Genomic DNA, 16,376 nt, shown 5'->3' with positions numbered 1-16,376 from the left:
GACGCGCTTATTTTCACTACCGCTCGTCAATCTTCGTCAATCTCTCTCTTCGTCAATCTCTCCTTTCGTCGATCTCCCCCCTTCTCCTCCATCCATCCATCCATCCATCCCATCCCATCCCATCCCATCCCTTGATCGAGCGAACTTGGGATATCTCCTTCATATACTTACTGGTCTCTCAGCTCGGCCAAACTCCGCTCCTACTGATCAACCCAAACCTACACAGAACCGCGGCAAAGCGGCGCTCCCATACCAAACATGGCGAGTGACAGCAACGGAGCTCCGCCTGATGGCGCGAACAACTATCAAGAGCCACCCCAACCACAGCACACCCCAGAACAGCTGGCGATGATCCATGCGGCTATGATGGAGGAGTTGGGTATTACTAGAAAAGATGAACTTCACCTCCAAGACAGAGGACCCGATATCTCCGAGTTGCGCCCTCTGAAACCGAAGAAATACCAGGAAACCGCGACCGCTCGTTGGCGTAGTAAGTTCTCACTCGGCTTTGCTCACTTCGCGCTTTGACCTTCATTAACAAGACGCAGATCTTCAGTTTGACGATGTTGATCCTGCCGAGGAGGGCCTCGACTCCATCGCTGATGGTCAACTGTATCGATTGAGAAGAGGCATCCCTTCCGGTACTTCAGGTCGAGGTCGAGGCAATGTCGCATCCCGAGGCGGTCACTCATCCAATCGTGGTCGTGGATTTGGACCAGGCGTCAATGGCCGAGGTGGTAGGGGTGACTACTTGGGACCTATGGGATCTCATCAACGATCCGAGTAAGTTTTTGCACGACAATGCTTGCAGCTGACGCTAATTTTCCGGACTCACAGCTTCCAAACCAACTTCCAAACAATGCGTGGAGCTCGCAATGCGGTCAATACCCAGGGCATGATGGAGACTGCTATTGCTCGCCTACGTAACCCCCCGCTGGCTCCACGTTCCCATCGTGGCGGTGCTGTGGACTTGCAAGCTAGGCCCCAGGTCATGCCGTCAAAGTCCCTCAATCCCTTGCCCACTCGATCAAGATATGCGATTGACAACAGCAGCAACGATGCCTTCTTCGCCCATGTTGGAATCAGCAATCAGCGCCAGGCACCCGCCCTGGCTGTTCAACAGTTACCTGTTCGTGAGGCCGCTCCTAGCCCTCGCCCTGTTGCGGAGGTGCAGCCATCACAGCAGTCTACCATAGCTGAGCCCAATCCCGTGGTTATTAGTGGAGAGCCACCTGCCCCAGTCAAGTCTGGGCTCTCAGGCTCTCGGTGGGCTGGTCCAGCCAGTCCAGCCGAGCCTGCATTCACAAACAGTGTCACTCCTGCTAAATGGGCCCACCTTGGTATTTCTCAGCCAATTATCGTCAGTCCTCCCAAGTCTAACTATAGTGTGGCTCCAGGTACCTTGCACCAAGGCTCTTCAGCTCCAGCTACACCGAATGTCGCCGTTGCTCCTGAGAGCCCAATCGAGGACGTCAAGCAAGTCTCAGCTCAGACTCTTTCACGCAGCGGCAGACATCTTCTCATGACACAAGTTGTTAACTACAAGTGCAACGACGGAGCAACCAGCCTCGCCACAGTCCGTCTCATCAAGGGCCAAGATGACATCTACTTGAAAATCGAGCTCATCGAGGCCGGCACTGATGCGGCTCTCCTTGCCGAGCCGGTAGACGATAATGCATTGGTTGAGACTGAGAACACTCTGGTCAGATACCGTGCAGCACCGACCAATTCAGCGGAGACTCCTTTGTGGAAGCTGAACTTTTCGATGCCATACTTGGCGGCTAAGTTTGGGAACTTGATCATGATGAATCGCCTAAGCCGTCCGGCTTCGGATACATCTGCTCTTCTTCATTCCGCCGCTGTTTGCGCCAGCTCCAATGTGGATCATTTTCCTCCAGCAGGCTCATCCGTTAGTTTTCAGACTACCGCACACAGCGTTCAGGAGGTCATGCGTCAAAACCAAGTTGCTGAGAATGTCCGATTTCAAGCAACTCAGCAACCAGAACCGGTTTTCATTGCTGAATATCAGCAAGCATATGCCGGTAAACCCGGCTACGGCCCAGGACTCGAGGAGATGCAGTTGATATCCTTCGCGCCCGCTGGTGAGGACACTGAGCAGTTGATCTCCTTCACCGACGAGGCTCCGCAGCCGCCACCGCAGCAGCCAGTTACTAACCCGGACATTCTTATTCTTCTGGAGTTTGAAAACGAAAATATCATGGAGACTCTCTTTGAGCGATCCAACGAGGGTACCCCTGGCTCTGCATTGACACGACTTTCTGATATCGTGGTCGATGCCGGCGGTCCTCGGGCCAACACCCTTACGTCAGAAGAGATCTTAAGTTCCAAGGACTACTACTTGGCTGCCAAGTTTGTTACCACTAATGTTCTCGTCGATTCTGAGACATTTTCTGGCCTGAACTATGAACTTGGAGATGCCTATCTGCATGACAAGAGTGCGAAGCTACTCAATATGATAGTTGCGCGTTGCTACCCCTGCGATCTCTTCGGATTTACCCTGGGTCCAGAAGTTGCTCCCGCTGAGGACACCACCCCAGCTTTCGCTGATTTCCTGCACAATGAGGCGGTCAAGATTGAATCATCTGAAACCGCTGCCTTTGGCGTCACGGATGATATTCACCATGATTCGATCAAGGCTGCATCGGCTGAGCCAGTGGCTGTTGCTGTCACTTACGCTCCTTACAGCGAAGAGCCAGTTACGACTCCCGACCTTGGATCGGCCGAGAATACAGATGTTCTGATCAAATACTCGCCACATAGTCTGATCAAGCTACGTGGCAATGCAACCCCTGTCAAGATCGTTAATGAGCCTCCTCGACAACCACTGACCGCGACCCGCAGAGCTCCTCCTCCTAAGATGGCAACTATTGGATTGAAACCATTAGCGGATGTGGACGCATCGACCGAGGCTATAGGCAATTTCGTCCATGGTACAGGCTCAGCAGCCCCGACTGATATGTCCACCAAGGCCTCTCCTGCCCCATGTCAACAGGCTACACCCCCTACATCTGGTGTGCAAGACTTGACGGAGGAGCCTGACGTCTCGGTCCAGGAGCCTGCTGCACAAGCTGCCACGCCTCTTCTGGGCCCCAAGAGCTCTCAGATCCATGCTGGCCCCTCCTCAGGACAAAAGACGGACATGAATCTCTGGGGTGCGTATCTCAACCAAGGTCGGTCTACAGCTGCGACAGTGCCAGAGACGAAGCCGGAAACTGTACACAAACCTATATCCAATACTTCAGAGTCAACGGTGACAAGCCCAGTGCTGAGCTTGCCAACTCTGACCAAGTTGAGCGGCGCTAGCCAGACTATGAGCGAGCGCATTAATTCTGCTTTGAAGCGTTCAATGATGTCCACGCAGTCACCCACGCAGTTCCTTAAGCATGCAGCTCCTCGCGCCAATGCGGTTAAGGTTGTCCCGAGCTTCGACCTCACAGATACAAGACTTTCTATTGCTGCACCCACGGGTGATATTCCAGGTACAACTATTGCGTCAGAGATTCCAAGAGTTGATCTCGCTATAGTCCCCAAGACTGAGCCAAACGAGACCATTGGATCTATGTCAACTTTAAAGGCTGATATTTCAGAATTTATTTCCGTTATCACCCCCAAGATTGAGCCAACCGAGACCATTGGGTCTATCTTAATTTCCACGGCTGATCTTCCAGATAAGATTCTGGCACCAGAGATGCCGCAGAATGCACCCGCCATTGAGAACAAGGCCGAGCCTATTCCTCGTCCCGTGGTGATCAAGAAGGATCCTGTCGAGGAGATCTCCAACTTTGCGCTGAGCGGTGCTTCGGGCTTATCCGCTTCAAGATGGGCACCTAGTCCTACAACTCCTGTGTTTCCACGTCATCCTCTTCGTCATTCACAAATGGGCTCTGCTGTCTCTTACAATTCTCCTCGGCCGCAATATCAGCAGGAAGATCATGCCCCCGCATATCCGGTAGGCCCCGCTCTGACCACAGTGCTTGTTCCAGACGCCAGTGGCAACTTTATCCACGTGACTGGATATCCAGTTGCAAGCGCTCAAGTCGCAACACCAATTTCCCCTTCTTTTGTGGATCATCACCCGAGAGTTGCTGCGATGACACCAGCTGCCCGCAACTTTCCAGCTCCAGAAATCACGTACAGCCCTCACTTCTCGGGCGAGTCATCGGCTATCGACAAGAACTCCAACTCGGCCAGTCCAGCCCCTTCAGCAGCTGAGAGCAACCAGCGTGCACCTTTGTCTACACGTAAGGGAAACGGCCTTCAAGCTCGCCTCCAAAGCCGTCTAGACAACAGCATGGCTGCCCCCCGAGGTGCCTACCATGGTGCTCCTCCGTACTAAGCGCTTTTCTGGCGTGGGATAGACCGAGGGGAGGGAGCTTTTGTTGGTGAATGAATAGTTTGGACATGGGTCTGATACTTTGTGATTATGAAACGGTGATGAGATGCAGCAAGTTCAGCGAGGGAAATCAAAACCAACGTGCGGATATCTGATTAGTACTAGGCGGTTGCTACTGCGATTAGTTTAAGGGTCGGATCGTCGCTAAATGGCACTGATGATAAAGCGAAGCAAGCAAGCAATATAGAAGTTGGAGAGAGTCTGAACTTAGACTAGTTAATTACAACTTTTAGCAAAATCCTGGGGCTATGGATATTGAAGTTATCGCTGCGATAATATTATTACACGTGTGAATTCCGAGCCATTTTCTTCTTCATTGTCCTTTCAGAAGTATAGTTGCTGTTGATAACTTTGTGGATATATACCTACCTTACTTTACAATAATTAACCGAGGCCGAGACCCTAAAGCCCGCTCGCTACTCAAGGATAAAAGAAAGTCCGATTCCATCGCATCTAAGGGATGAAAGTACGGACAACATCAACACCACCACCACACGACACCCTACGTTCCAATTCGCTCTCGACGCAGGCATATTGATAACCCAAGATGCCTGCAGTGACATCCACGATTACCACAGCCAGGCTGAAGAACGAGGCGAAGATTGCTCGGCTGCGGACCGATGGGGAAGGGGAAGCTAGGGAAGGAGAGGTGAAGAGCAAGGTGGTCGAGGGAAAGGCACAGGTGCAGGTGGGCATCGAGAAGCAGGAGACGCTGGAAACCAAGGAGCACGATTTCTTCTGGACATATACGGAGGAGCCGCACCGGACGAGGCGGATGGCTATCATCAAGGCGCATCCCGAGGTCTGTTTTCTCCAACTCCTTCGGACCTTCCCTCCTACCTACCGATCCACCTACGTTCTTCCAATTCGTGCATGATCTAAATAACATGGATGGGCTGGCGATTAACTCTTCTTTGGCACCAACAGGTCACCAAACTTTGCGGGCCCGAGCCCCTGACCAAGTACACTGTCCTCCTCGTCGTCGCCGTCCAGGTCCTGGCGGCGTACTGGCTCCGCGACGCGGCCTTCTTCAGCTGGAGGTTCTTCCTGACAGCGTATTTGGTGGGTGCGACGGCGAACCAGAACCTGTTCCTGGCTATCCATGAGATTAGCCATAACCTTGCCTTCAGGAGTCCGAGATTGAACAGGGCGTTGGCAGTGTTTGCGAATCTGCCGATTGGGGTGCCCTACAGCGCTAGTTTTAGGGTGAGTCGATTTCTATACCTCTGGAGAGACAGGCGAGAGAGGAGGGGACAAACAGGGGGGACTGGTAGATGGGGAGAATGGATGTTGAGAGAGATGCTGGGAGAAAGTCCTTGTTTTGAAAACATCTTGCTAACCGAGAGAAAAAGCCCTACCACCTCACCCATCACAAATCCCTCGGCGTCGACGGCCTCGATACCGATCTCCCTACGGCTTTGGAAGCCGTCTTTCTCGACTCCATCCTCGGAAAAGCCTTCTTCTGTACCTTCCAGATCCTCTTTTACGCCATCCGTCCCGTCTTCGTCTACGCCGTTCCCTTCACCACCATCCACATCCTCAACATCGCCGCTCAGCTCGCCTTCGACTACGTCCTCGTCAAGACCTGCTCTGCGCACTCGCTGTACTACCTGATCTTCTCCTCCTTCCTCGCTGGCTCGCTCCACCCCTGCGCGGGCCACTTTATCGCCGAACACTATGTTTTCGAGCGGCAACCTACTGCCGCCAAAGACCCGCTTACAAACACGCCTGTCCCAGAGACATTCTCATACTATGGAGCATTAAACATGCTGACGTATAATGTGGGCCTGCACAATGAGCACCACGATTTCCCAGCCGTGCCGTGGACGCGGCTCCCGGTGCTCCACGAGATAGCGAAGGAGTTTTACGCGGACCTGCCACGGCACGAGAGCTGGGTGGGCGTCATTTGGCAGTTCGTCTGGGATCGGGAGGTCGGCATGACTTGTAGGGTTAAGAGGAAGGACGGTGGCCGGAAGGTGGGCGGGTGGACGCAGCAGGAGATGGAGAGTTGAGTGGGGGGCTGTCTTGGATGGGAAATACGATGAGACGAACACGTACGATTTGATTGATTGCATGGACAGGCGTTCCGGTCGGGTCTTATCGCATTGCGATATATCAAATGGATGGGTGGAAATAAAAAAGTCAAAAGGGAAAAATGGTCGGTTCTGCCCTCGTGTTTTTAGACAGACAGATTGATTCTTCCTACAGTGGGCATATAATATGCATGGACTCTGTATTCGTTTCCGTCTACGCGCTGTATTGTAAATGTGCTAATACCCTACTCTCTTCTCCTCATCCCATTTTCATTCCATTTCACTCCCGTTCCCTTTCAGAAGTCAGTCCACTGTTATTGTCATCAGTGCTACTGCCACTGCTAGTACTAACTTAAGAGGGGCGAGCCAGCCAGTAAGTACAATAAGCGATCATTGAATGAGTTAAAAAAAAAGAAAAGAAAAAAAAGGCACGCAAGGTAGTCAGTCGTCGGTTGCCCAATTTTTTCGTACCAGCAACTCGGTCAATACAGCATCACCGACTACGTCTTCTTAAGTTGCAACATTTGTCTCTTTCTCTCTTTCTCTCTTTCCACTTTCATCGCCTTTACATAATAAACTAAGCCATCATCCGGCGACCTCGATCTCTGTCCGTCGCCTAACAAAAGTTTGCAATCGTAAAGCGTCGTCATCAGATCCGAATACGATATTCGTAGTTTTTCCGCTCTTACGTCTAAAAACCCTACCTACTTACCAAGCGTTTAATTTCCATTGCTTAAACTGAACTACTTGGCTATAAAGGTTTTTTCGGGGGTTTTTTTTTATTTTGATCCTCCCCTCCGACCCACCCCCCCTTTTTTTTAATAGGTATATTTGGTATATTTTATATACTCCGTAGATACGTTGCTTACGGATTTCGAAGAGCAGACTACCTAGGTACGTAGTGAGTTGCTAATTGTTAAGCGAAATTGTTAATGAAATTTATCACGAAAAAGGTACCTTACATCGGTAGATTTTATCATATATCACTTACAAGCGATGTTCAATTCGTATTCTTCGCAATTATTATGTTCGTGGTAACCTCTTGAGCTCGTTAGTTTTTTTACTGCTCATATTAACCGCGACTCATTGGATGAATCGACTAACAACGACACGGAGATGGCGATAAGAATGGTTCCAGTCTTATGTGGTATAAGAATCGGAATCTGGCACAAATATAAAAGATATTCTTGTATAAATACACAGGTCGCTTGCGTGCGTCGTGCATGCTCAAATCAGGAGCGAGAGGCGATATAAGTAAGGAATGTACTTGTTTTCATATTCCCTTGTGGAAAAAGGCGGGCGTCTAATACCTACTCTCTGTCTCTCTCCGTTATAAGAGTTCAAGATACGAGAACGAGACTAGGAACTCGTGGGAATATGGAATAGGGACATGGGGGAGATTGGTCGGGGGTTGAGGACAGACCTCATGCTGGCCATCATATACCTGTAACTATACAAAGCCATCCAAAGCCTTCAATTCTCTCACTGTCTCATAGGAAAGACTCGTAACGGGATCGTGGCCTTCTGCCGACCTGGCTTCTTTGGTTCAGGCTCCCGTCCCCTCTCTTGCATAACGAACTGTTTATCGATAATCGTCGGTACACAGTTGCCTATGCCAGGACCAAAAAGCTCTTCCAACTTTGAGATCATCTCCATGCTCTTTTGATCAGTCTTTCTTTCGCAAGACTGGTGTACATCCCAACCCGCCAACTTTCTCTCCTGCACGATATGTGGTCTCAGGTGTTTGCCAAAATTGGTTTTCCGGCTCCCCCGTGCTTTGATCTCGAGCACCTTCTGCTCCTTTTGTAGGGTGCCTAGCTTTTTAGGCCAGGCAGTCCTTGGATCGATGGTACTCCATCGTTGTGTATCGAGTAATTCCCGTGCTGTGGGGTGGTAGAACGGATCGCGCTCGGATTGCCTCTTCAGGAAGGAGTCGAGGATACTCTCATCGTAAGAGTCTGTCATTAGGGAAAGGCTTTCCATGCCAGGCGATTTTTCATGCTGATCGATAAACTCTTCTTCGTTTTCGAAATCGTTGATAGGAGACAATGGTGTGTTGATTCCCGGGATGATCTCTCGCAACGGGGGGCTCCTCTCTCGGTTCAGTACCATATTTTCATAGTTACTTCCGAGGTCGCGGACAGGAGACCACGGAGTATTGATTCCAGGGATAATCGGGGACGATTCAGGGCTTCTTCGTGTAGGATGAGTACTCGGTGTGATCCGTCGCGAGAATGTTCTATCAAGCTGAAATACAGATGGGGAACTGGGTTTAGAGGCACTCTCCTCTTCTTGTGTGTTGACCGGAGATGTCATAATCATTGGAGACGGAGTTTTTGGATATAGAAATTGCTTTCTTAAAAGAGTCGTTGTAGCAGCTGCGTCTTCGTTTGCGGGTAGAATAGGGCGCGGCTTCAGGTGTCTTCCTGGAATAACGTCTGGCGGGAATCTTTCATCAAAGGAAGAAGATAAGGGTAGCGAAAAAGCACTAGCATTCCCACCAGTAGCTCTTATATTCAGATCCACTTGTGACGAGGGGCTGTCCTCCCCCGAGCTCTGAGGCCGAGACGCGGCAACTTTGCGAGGTCGGACCTTGTCTTGAGCGTGATGAAGATTCTTTTGGCCGAGCACTTCACCGGCAAGATTATTCGAAGCGCTGACATCGGGCTCTGAAAGTTTAGGTGCTAAATTCTTCTGAGGATCGCCATTTTGTACACCGGGTGGCCTAGCAACTGTGCTAATTGGCTTTGCATTGTGCTTGAGATTCATACTAAAAGAAATGCATTAGACAGTGGTCTAATACACATGATTTGTGATTGTTACCGTTGTAAAGCGGGATCTGCTACTAGAGTAGCAGCTGCTATTGGTGGTTGCAAGGTTCTGGCGTTGAGCAAGTTCTGGAAATCCTGGATCGGTGCAGTGAGCGCATCCCTCGAAGCGGTGTTCTGCATATTCTGTGGTACCTCGGTCGTTTGGTTGGGACCTCGCTGTACAGACTTACGACTTGGAGCTACGGCTGATATAGCTTTTTTGGATACTGGATGTGGCGGCGAGCCGTTTGAAATCGCAGTTGCCAGTCTCTCCGACGAAGAACGCTTCCTCTTCTTCACGAATTGTCTATCATCTGGGCGAACAGGATACAACTTGGTCTTATTGAAAGGTCTGGACGTCGTTGCGGGTTTTGAGGCGGGCTTTTGAAGAGCAGCGGCAGGTTTCTGGCCGAGTCTGTGAGTAAAACATAACTGACGCGTGACCGTTGTATCTGTAAAAGTAAACGGAACCGATCTGGGACAGCCAGACACTTCGCACGCCATTGGCTTGTGCGTTGATTTCTGCGTTGATTTTGACGGCTCTGCATGGCTGCGTGGAGCAATAGAAGGTGCGGTTCCAGATAATATCTGCTGTGCTTTTTTTACACATCTGTTACATGTGAAATTATTTCTACTCAGTGATCATAAGCCTGCTGTCCATGTAAATGGCCGCGGCTACTTACCCATCGCCAAATATCCGCGGAGTAGGACAGCCTTCATGAAAGGCAACGCGACATTTAGTACATTGCACTAGACGCATGGACAGGTCCGCCGGTTTTTTGCATACCCAACACTTCTTCGGATCAGGTTTTGACTTGTTCGACGTAGTTGAGCTGGCATCGTCGACGCTGTCTAGCCCTCGATTCACCTTCTGAAATAGCGTTAGCAATGGTCATCCACAATCAAGCAAGGCTGGCGTTTGCTAATGGATTTGCGTCTCAGGTCTTTTCAGTTTGTGATAGTCATCAACCTGCAGCTTAGCGGCTTCGCATCTAATTCTGGCCTCGTAATCAACGCCTCGACTGGCGGCACGCAGACCTCGAGGTCACTTTGGACATTTCTTTCGTCTGGTCCATTGTCCACCGCGGCCTTTGGTTGTACATCCTGGAGAATGACGAGGCGCAACTCCTATAGCAGTGGTGTCCGAAGACAAGATCTATCCCATAAAGTCGCTCCTCTTACGATGGCTTAGGTAAGAGGAGTCTTGCCAAACATTTCTGGACAGCCATGTAAACACAGGAAAGCAAGCAACGAGCGTCATAAGCAAATTGAATAACACAGCCAAGACTCGGCGCAGAACCAGAACAAGCTTTTTGCAGTCGGACCTTTTACCAGATGTTCATCATAAACGCAGGAGGTTGTGCATGAAAAGAATGGCCACCACCTACCTTTGAAATTCGAGGTGAAATGCTTCGGGGTCGGCTGGAGGCGAGTCCGGGAGGCTGAGACGAGGCCATATTGGTGAGCTGGCCAAGAGGATATCAAGCCGGGAAGTTGGTGTCGATGTCGATTTTGAATTCTATGAGAGACAGTGAATATTAGGGAGGTATTTGCAATGCTTGGTCCTATAGAGAAGTTGTCAGGTTAAGATGAAGTTGAGTAGTGAGGTTGATTCTGAGGTTGGGCTGTGGACGGCGCAAGACGAGAGGGAATCAACTCCAACAACGCGATCTTTCCAACCCCACTACCAATAGTCACGTGGTGCGGCCGCATCAGGGAGTACTACTGAACAGACTAGACGTCGTGGTCAGAGTGGAAGCAGATAAGCACCAGTCCATCCAGTCCAGCTTGCACAAGGCGAGAATAGGGAAGAATAGCATTGGAAAGGACCTCTCCTCTTCTCACTCGCGACAGCAACAGCAACAGCAACATCTCACATACTCTTGACCCGCTGCTATGGAGTTCTTCAAATCTGCTGTCGCCTCCGCAATATCCAAAGGACCACCGTTTCCCTACACCTTCGGCGACCAGGTGGACGTCGATACCAGTATCTGGACGCTGTACAATGGAACCAAGCGCGTGCGCAATGCCCACCCACCTCCAGATCTAGAGCAGAGCACTTGGCTAAGACTGCACTGCAGGAAGATGGCTCGAACTGTAGCATATTCTCGTTCGATGTCACTGCGAACAAACCCCGTCTGCCCATGGCAAGAAACGCACTCAAGAAGCTGCGAACACTAAGACATCCCGGAGTCATAAAAGTGTTGGACACCGTCGAGGTATGACCTTGGCGTTAGCTGTCCAGGAGCTCTCTGACAAAATGGACTAGACGGAGACGTACATATATATTGCTACCGAGAGGTTGGTTCCTCTGCGGTGGCACATTAAGCGAAAGAGCATGAGTACGGAGACTCTAAAATGGGGTCTTTTTGGTGTTGCTGTAAGTCCAGCTCCCCCCGGCGTGGACTCGGAGAACCGACTAACCATTTGCTCATAGCAAACGATCAAATTCATCAACGACGAAGCATCCTCAGTGCATGGCGCACTGCGAGTCGGCTCGATATACACAAGTGAGAGCGGGGAATGGAGAGTAGGAGGCTTTGAAGTGCTGAGCAGCATGAAAGACGACGAAGCTATAATATACGTATGTGAGAAGCCATTGCGTTGAGAATACAGGCAACTGATGCTTCTCAGAACTATGGCAGCCTTGTGCCCGATTCTGGAAGGTACACAGCTCCCGAGCTGGCGAAATTGGGCTGGGATACGATCAAGAAGAATCCTTTGACTGCAGTCGACGCCTACAATTTTGGGACTTTGATTTTCGAAGTTTTCAATGGAGACTTCATGGGAGGAGATCAGGCCGGTCAGACCAAGAATGTTCCTCCAAGCATGCACTCGAGCTACAGGCGGTTGGTGAACAGTAATCCTAAGGCCAGAGTCAGCGTGGGCAACTTTCTCGAGCAGGGTCGCCGAAGTGGGGGCTTTTTCAATACCCCTTTGATCAAACTTACTGAAGGTGTGGATAATTTGGGAATGAAGAGCGAGGAGGAACGAGAGGAGTTTCTCAAGTAAGTGATAGCTGCCAAAAACAATGAATCCACTAACAAGAACAGCGACCTCGACGAGCTTTCGGATGATTTCCCGGAGGACTATTTCAAGATGAAAATCCTCCCTGAACTGCTCAAGTCTGTGGAGTTTGGCGGTGGTGGACCCAAGGTGTTCAACGTCGTAATGAAGATCAGCAAGAAACTCACCGACGAAGAATTCGATCTAAAGGTTACACCCGCAGTCGTGAGATTGTTCAGTAGTCCTGACCGAGCAATACGGGTTTCGCTGTTGGACAATTTGCCGGTGATGATCAATAGATTACCACAGAAAGTGGTCAACGACAAGATCTTTCCTCAGATGGTATGGATCCCTGTGCTCTGGCTGACCTTGACTGACACTCTACAGGTAACTGGATTCACGGACGTGGCCCCAGTGGTTAGAGAGCAGACTGTTAAGGCGGTGCTAACCATCATTTCAAAACTCTCCGACAGAACGATCAATGGCGAGCTGTTGAAATACCTTGCTAAGACGTCGAACGATGAGCAGCCTGGTATCCGTACCAATACTACTATCTGCTTGGGTAAGATCGCGAAGAATCTCGGAGTCAGTAATAGGGCCAAAGTTCTCATCGCAGCCTTTACCCGCTCTCTTCGTGATCCTTTTGTCCATGCTCGAAATGCTTCCTTGATGGCATTGGCGGCTACATCAGATTCCTTCAGTGAAGAAGACTGTGCCAGTCGCATATTGCCTGTGCTATGCCCTTGCTTGATAGACAAGGAGAAGCTTGTTCGGGATCAAGCGAACAAGACAATAGAGGCCTACATGCAACGTATACGGAGATTCGCATCCACGATGCCTGATTCTGTATTACCACCCCCAACGACCGAAGTATCAGCAGCTACTATACCCCGTATGAGCACGCCCAGTGCCAGCGACGCGGCTTCTTGGGCAGGCTGGGCTATCTCGTCTTTCACAAACAAAGTCTCCGCCGCCGCAGGCGAGATCTCATCGCCCTCGAACGGCAACAACCTCTCTCGACCCTCGTCAGCACAAGGATCCGAACCTCGTCGCCCAACTGGTATGGCATCCGCATCAGCTCTCCATCGGCAAGCCCTCGCCTCGCCCCCCGCAACCTCAGCACGCAACTCCACCTCCTCTAACGCTATCGACTATTTCAATGACTCTGCGGCCGCAGGGGATGATAACGAGGCCGACGACGCATGGGGTAACATGGAAGAAGACAATTTTTTCGACGCCCCTACCGAAGCGCCTAAATCTAAAGTATCAGCTAAACCGTTCGACGATGACGGAGAACCAGACTTCGCGGGTTGGCTCGCTGCGCAGTCCGGGAAGAAGCCTGGCGCGAAGCCATTACCGAAGGGTCTAGCGAAGCCGGCGCCTACGAATGTGAGGCTAGCTGCTGTCGGGAGAGCTGCTACGACAGGCAGTATGGGATCAGCGACAGCGAAGAAGGCGCACGTTGCTTCGAAGCCGAAGCCAGTTGCGGCGAAGAAGATAAATACGGCGCCAAAAGAGACCGGAGATGAAGATGGGTGGGGTGACGGGTGGTGAACGGATTCGGCTGGTGAGAGAATAGTGGGATGCAAATTTGTGGTTTGAGCGTGGCATAGCGTGGCGTTGGAGAGGGATTTGATAGGACACCAGGATGATCTCGGTATATACATTCAGATTTTACAGCCTTGATATTAACCGCTATCATAGGAGAGGTACCTTCGATTCTTTTTCTCTTTTCTGATGTACAGTTAATTCAAATCGCGTTGAGGCTCGCATTTAACAATACAGGCAAGGCCATATTGTGAATAAATATTATATTATTCTGCCATACAACACTTTCCTTGTCCCTTCCTCTCATTAAAGAGCATTCAGTCAAAGTTAACGCTGAAGGTTCACAAGCAGCAGCGCCTGTTCCTCGTATATCTTAGCCATTGATCCTTAAATCAAAACATCTTCTAAATCCTAAAGGAATGAGCTTTTGAGCATACATATATACATATATATATATATATATATATATATATATATATATATATATCAATGATTGGCAACAATCATCTTGTTACAAGCACTCAAGTGGACTTTACTTTTGGGGCTGTGAGAGCGTCCAAAGTTCCAAATTTGCCGATAAGTACGGCTTCCACACTGGAGCGAGAAATGGACCAAGCGAGACAGATACCCTGAGAAGATGGTTGGGCGTTCTTGAACGAGGACGTTACAGCCGCAATACGACGACGGTTATGGAGAAAATTTAGAAGGTTTTTATACGAGTGGTGGAGGTTATGATCTCAGCCGATTGTATCTTTAAAGATGTTTAGTTTACAGCTGTGGCCGCAGTGTCGACTGACTCTGTGAAGATCTCCTCTGGTTTCGATCCAATATATATTAGATGGTTCGTTCTCGGTTCCTTGGGGAGTCTGTTACTTGTGTTTTGTGGCTTTGCACGAGAGTAGAGAGCTTGGGGAGTACAGTATCGTATAGAAAGGAGACCGGGTTTGTTTTCCAACTCGTTATATAAGTCGAAGCTCAATCTTCCACTCGGCACCGATTTCATCATTTAGCCGAATGAATCGCAGAAAAGGAGGAATTTATTGAAAAGACTATGATGTAATAGTATATTAATGATGAGATGATGCATGGCCCTTCATCATAAACATCTGCCGCTCTCATACTTTGTGCATTTTCCACATCACATCGCGCACCTGCCCTTTAGAAAGCCCAGAAAAGAACAAAACACTGCCAGCCATCTCGCTTAAATAACACCCTCTCCTCATCCCGATAAACATTCCACTTCTCCCCTTGCTCCTCCCCGCTCGTCTCCGCGAACCCTACTCTCGTAAAGAGTTCTGCCCTGCCCGCCTCGCCATCGAGATTCCAGGCGATCGTCTTGCCGTTGGAAAGCGTCACTAGAATTCGACTGCTGTCAGCATCATCATCAAACTTCCCGTCCCCAGCCCAAAGAAGATATCTAGCCAGAGACAAATAAGAGAGAATTCGGCATGATCGAGAATACGGTGGAGCAACATACCTTCTCCGCCATCTTCCCACCAATTCAATTCCCCATTCGTAACCTCCAGCCACTCGTCGGGTTCCTGGCCGTCGTTGTTTCCAAAGCGCCCATAGTACGCGACACCACTGGATCGTTCCTCGCCCCTGAAGCAGTTGACGAGGTAGATGCCATCTTGGGAGGTGCGCACGATACCTTCTTTGGGGTAAGTGCGCATGATGAATGTTTTGTCGAGTGAGGAGAGAACTCTGTTCCAGCCGGCGGAGGAGCCGTCGAGGGTCCATGCTGCATCGTAGGGATATTGCCTTTTACCAGCACCAGCGTCATCCGTCAATTTCAACTCCTTAATGTGCGGCTGAGTGGAAAAAAGAAGAAGAAGAAGAACAGGGGGAGGGGTGGAAAGAAGATAGACTCACATAATGCTCGTTGGATCATACCTACTATTGAAAACAGTCTCCTGCTCCGCAACTGCAAACACCTGGCTGTCCACCATCTCCCTCGTCCACCCATCATTCTTCTCGTAAGCTTCATAGATTACCTCCCTTTTCCACGGTATGTTGGCCACCGGAGAGCTTTGCTCGTGAGTACAGCCGATGGCGTGGCCGAACTCGTGGATCACGACCCGGGAAAACTCCTCGTCGGAAGTAGTGTCGTCGAACCAGCCGTAGTTCATGGTAGGCTGGTCTTGAGCAACGGTTTTGCAGCCGGCGCCGATGTTGCTGGGAGATGTTAGATTAAGCTTTCTGTTGGCGGGCATTTGGGATACATGCGACCATGAACCACCCGGGGTGAAAGACACGCGAATATCGCTCTCCCCCTCTTCATCCCTTTCCATGAATCTGAAGGTCAAGTTGGCGTACAAAGACCACGTGTTAGCATATTCTATGACTTTACTGCGCACGTAGTCACTTCCACTGTTTGCAAATCAGTTCCCTCCGTTGGACTAGAAGCAGAATAGAGGAGAGAAGAGACTTGCCCCCACATGTTGACAACAATTTCTGTCCCATTGTCCCAGAAAGCCTGCCTCTCGACCGCTAAACGGTCTTCGCCTGGTGCTGCGCCGATCTGGCCACAGGATCTAAAGGCCTCGGGGGTTGAGTCTGACATCT

General features: G+C 50.2%; 5 protein-coding genes across 5 annotated transcripts; 3 read left to right on the top strand and 2 right to left on the bottom strand.

The window, feature by feature from the left end:
• Positions 1 to 258: 258 nt before the first annotated feature.
• On the top strand, positions 259 to 4,357 carry L3040_001212 (uncharacterized protein; the record flags this gene model as incomplete). Its single annotated transcript, XM_066156661.1, has 3 exons — positions 259 to 490; positions 549 to 783; positions 838 to 4,357. 3 exons carry the CDS (start codon positions 259 to 261, stop codon positions 4,355 to 4,357), a joined length of 3,987 nt encoding a protein of 1,328 aa, XP_066012693.1.
• A 604-nt stretch (positions 4,358 to 4,961) lies between these two features.
• L3040_001211 (uncharacterized protein) lies at positions 4,962 to 6,426 on the top strand (the record flags this gene model as incomplete). The annotated part of the gene is made up of 3 exons (XM_007292773.2): positions 4,962 to 5,216; positions 5,342 to 5,620; positions 5,767 to 6,426. 3 exons carry the CDS (start codon positions 4,962 to 4,964, stop codon positions 6,424 to 6,426), a joined length of 1,194 nt encoding a protein of 397 aa, XP_007292835.1.
• A 1,503-nt stretch (positions 6,427 to 7,929) lies between these two features.
• On the bottom strand, positions 7,930 to 10,714 carry L3040_001210 (uncharacterized protein; the record flags this gene model as incomplete). Its single annotated transcript, XM_066156660.1, has 7 exons — positions 7,930 to 9,217; positions 9,271 to 9,609; positions 9,695 to 9,807; positions 9,875 to 9,888; positions 9,941 to 9,971; positions 10,045 to 10,128; positions 10,646 to 10,714. 7 exons carry the CDS (start codon positions 10,712 to 10,714, stop codon positions 7,930 to 7,932), a joined length of 1,938 nt encoding a protein of 645 aa, XP_066012692.1.
• Positions 10,715 to 11,153: 439 nt separating this feature from the next.
• L3040_001209 (uncharacterized protein) lies at positions 11,154 to 13,817 on the top strand (the record flags this gene model as incomplete). Its single annotated transcript, XM_007292771.2, has 7 exons — positions 11,154 to 11,276; positions 11,339 to 11,476; positions 11,527 to 11,637; positions 11,695 to 11,841; positions 11,892 to 12,265; positions 12,311 to 12,605; positions 12,651 to 13,817. 7 exons carry the CDS (start codon positions 11,154 to 11,156, stop codon positions 13,815 to 13,817), a joined length of 2,355 nt encoding a protein of 784 aa, XP_007292833.1.
• A 1,152-nt stretch (positions 13,818 to 14,969) lies between these two features.
• On the bottom strand, positions 14,970 to 16,374 carry L3040_001208 (uncharacterized protein; the record flags this gene model as incomplete). Its single annotated transcript, XM_066156659.1, has 4 exons — positions 14,970 to 15,166; positions 15,289 to 15,572; positions 15,705 to 16,181; positions 16,250 to 16,374. The coding sequence occupies 4 exons, from the start codon at positions 16,372 to 16,374 to the stop codon at positions 14,970 to 14,972; spliced, it is 1,083 nt and encodes a 360-aa protein (XP_066012691.1).
• Between the last annotated feature and the right edge of the window lie 2 nt (positions 16,375 to 16,376).

Source organism: Drepanopeziza brunnea (assembly GCF_022702325.1).
Source record: "Drepanopeziza brunnea f. sp. 'multigermtubi' strain 214-2 chromosome Unknown ctg2, whole genome shotgun sequence".
Classification (NCBI taxonomy): domain Eukaryota; kingdom Fungi; phylum Ascomycota; class Leotiomycetes; order Helotiales; family Drepanopezizaceae; genus Drepanopeziza; species Drepanopeziza brunnea.
Note: the sequence above shows the minus strand (reverse complement) of the source record. Positions and strands in the feature narration are given on the sequence as shown.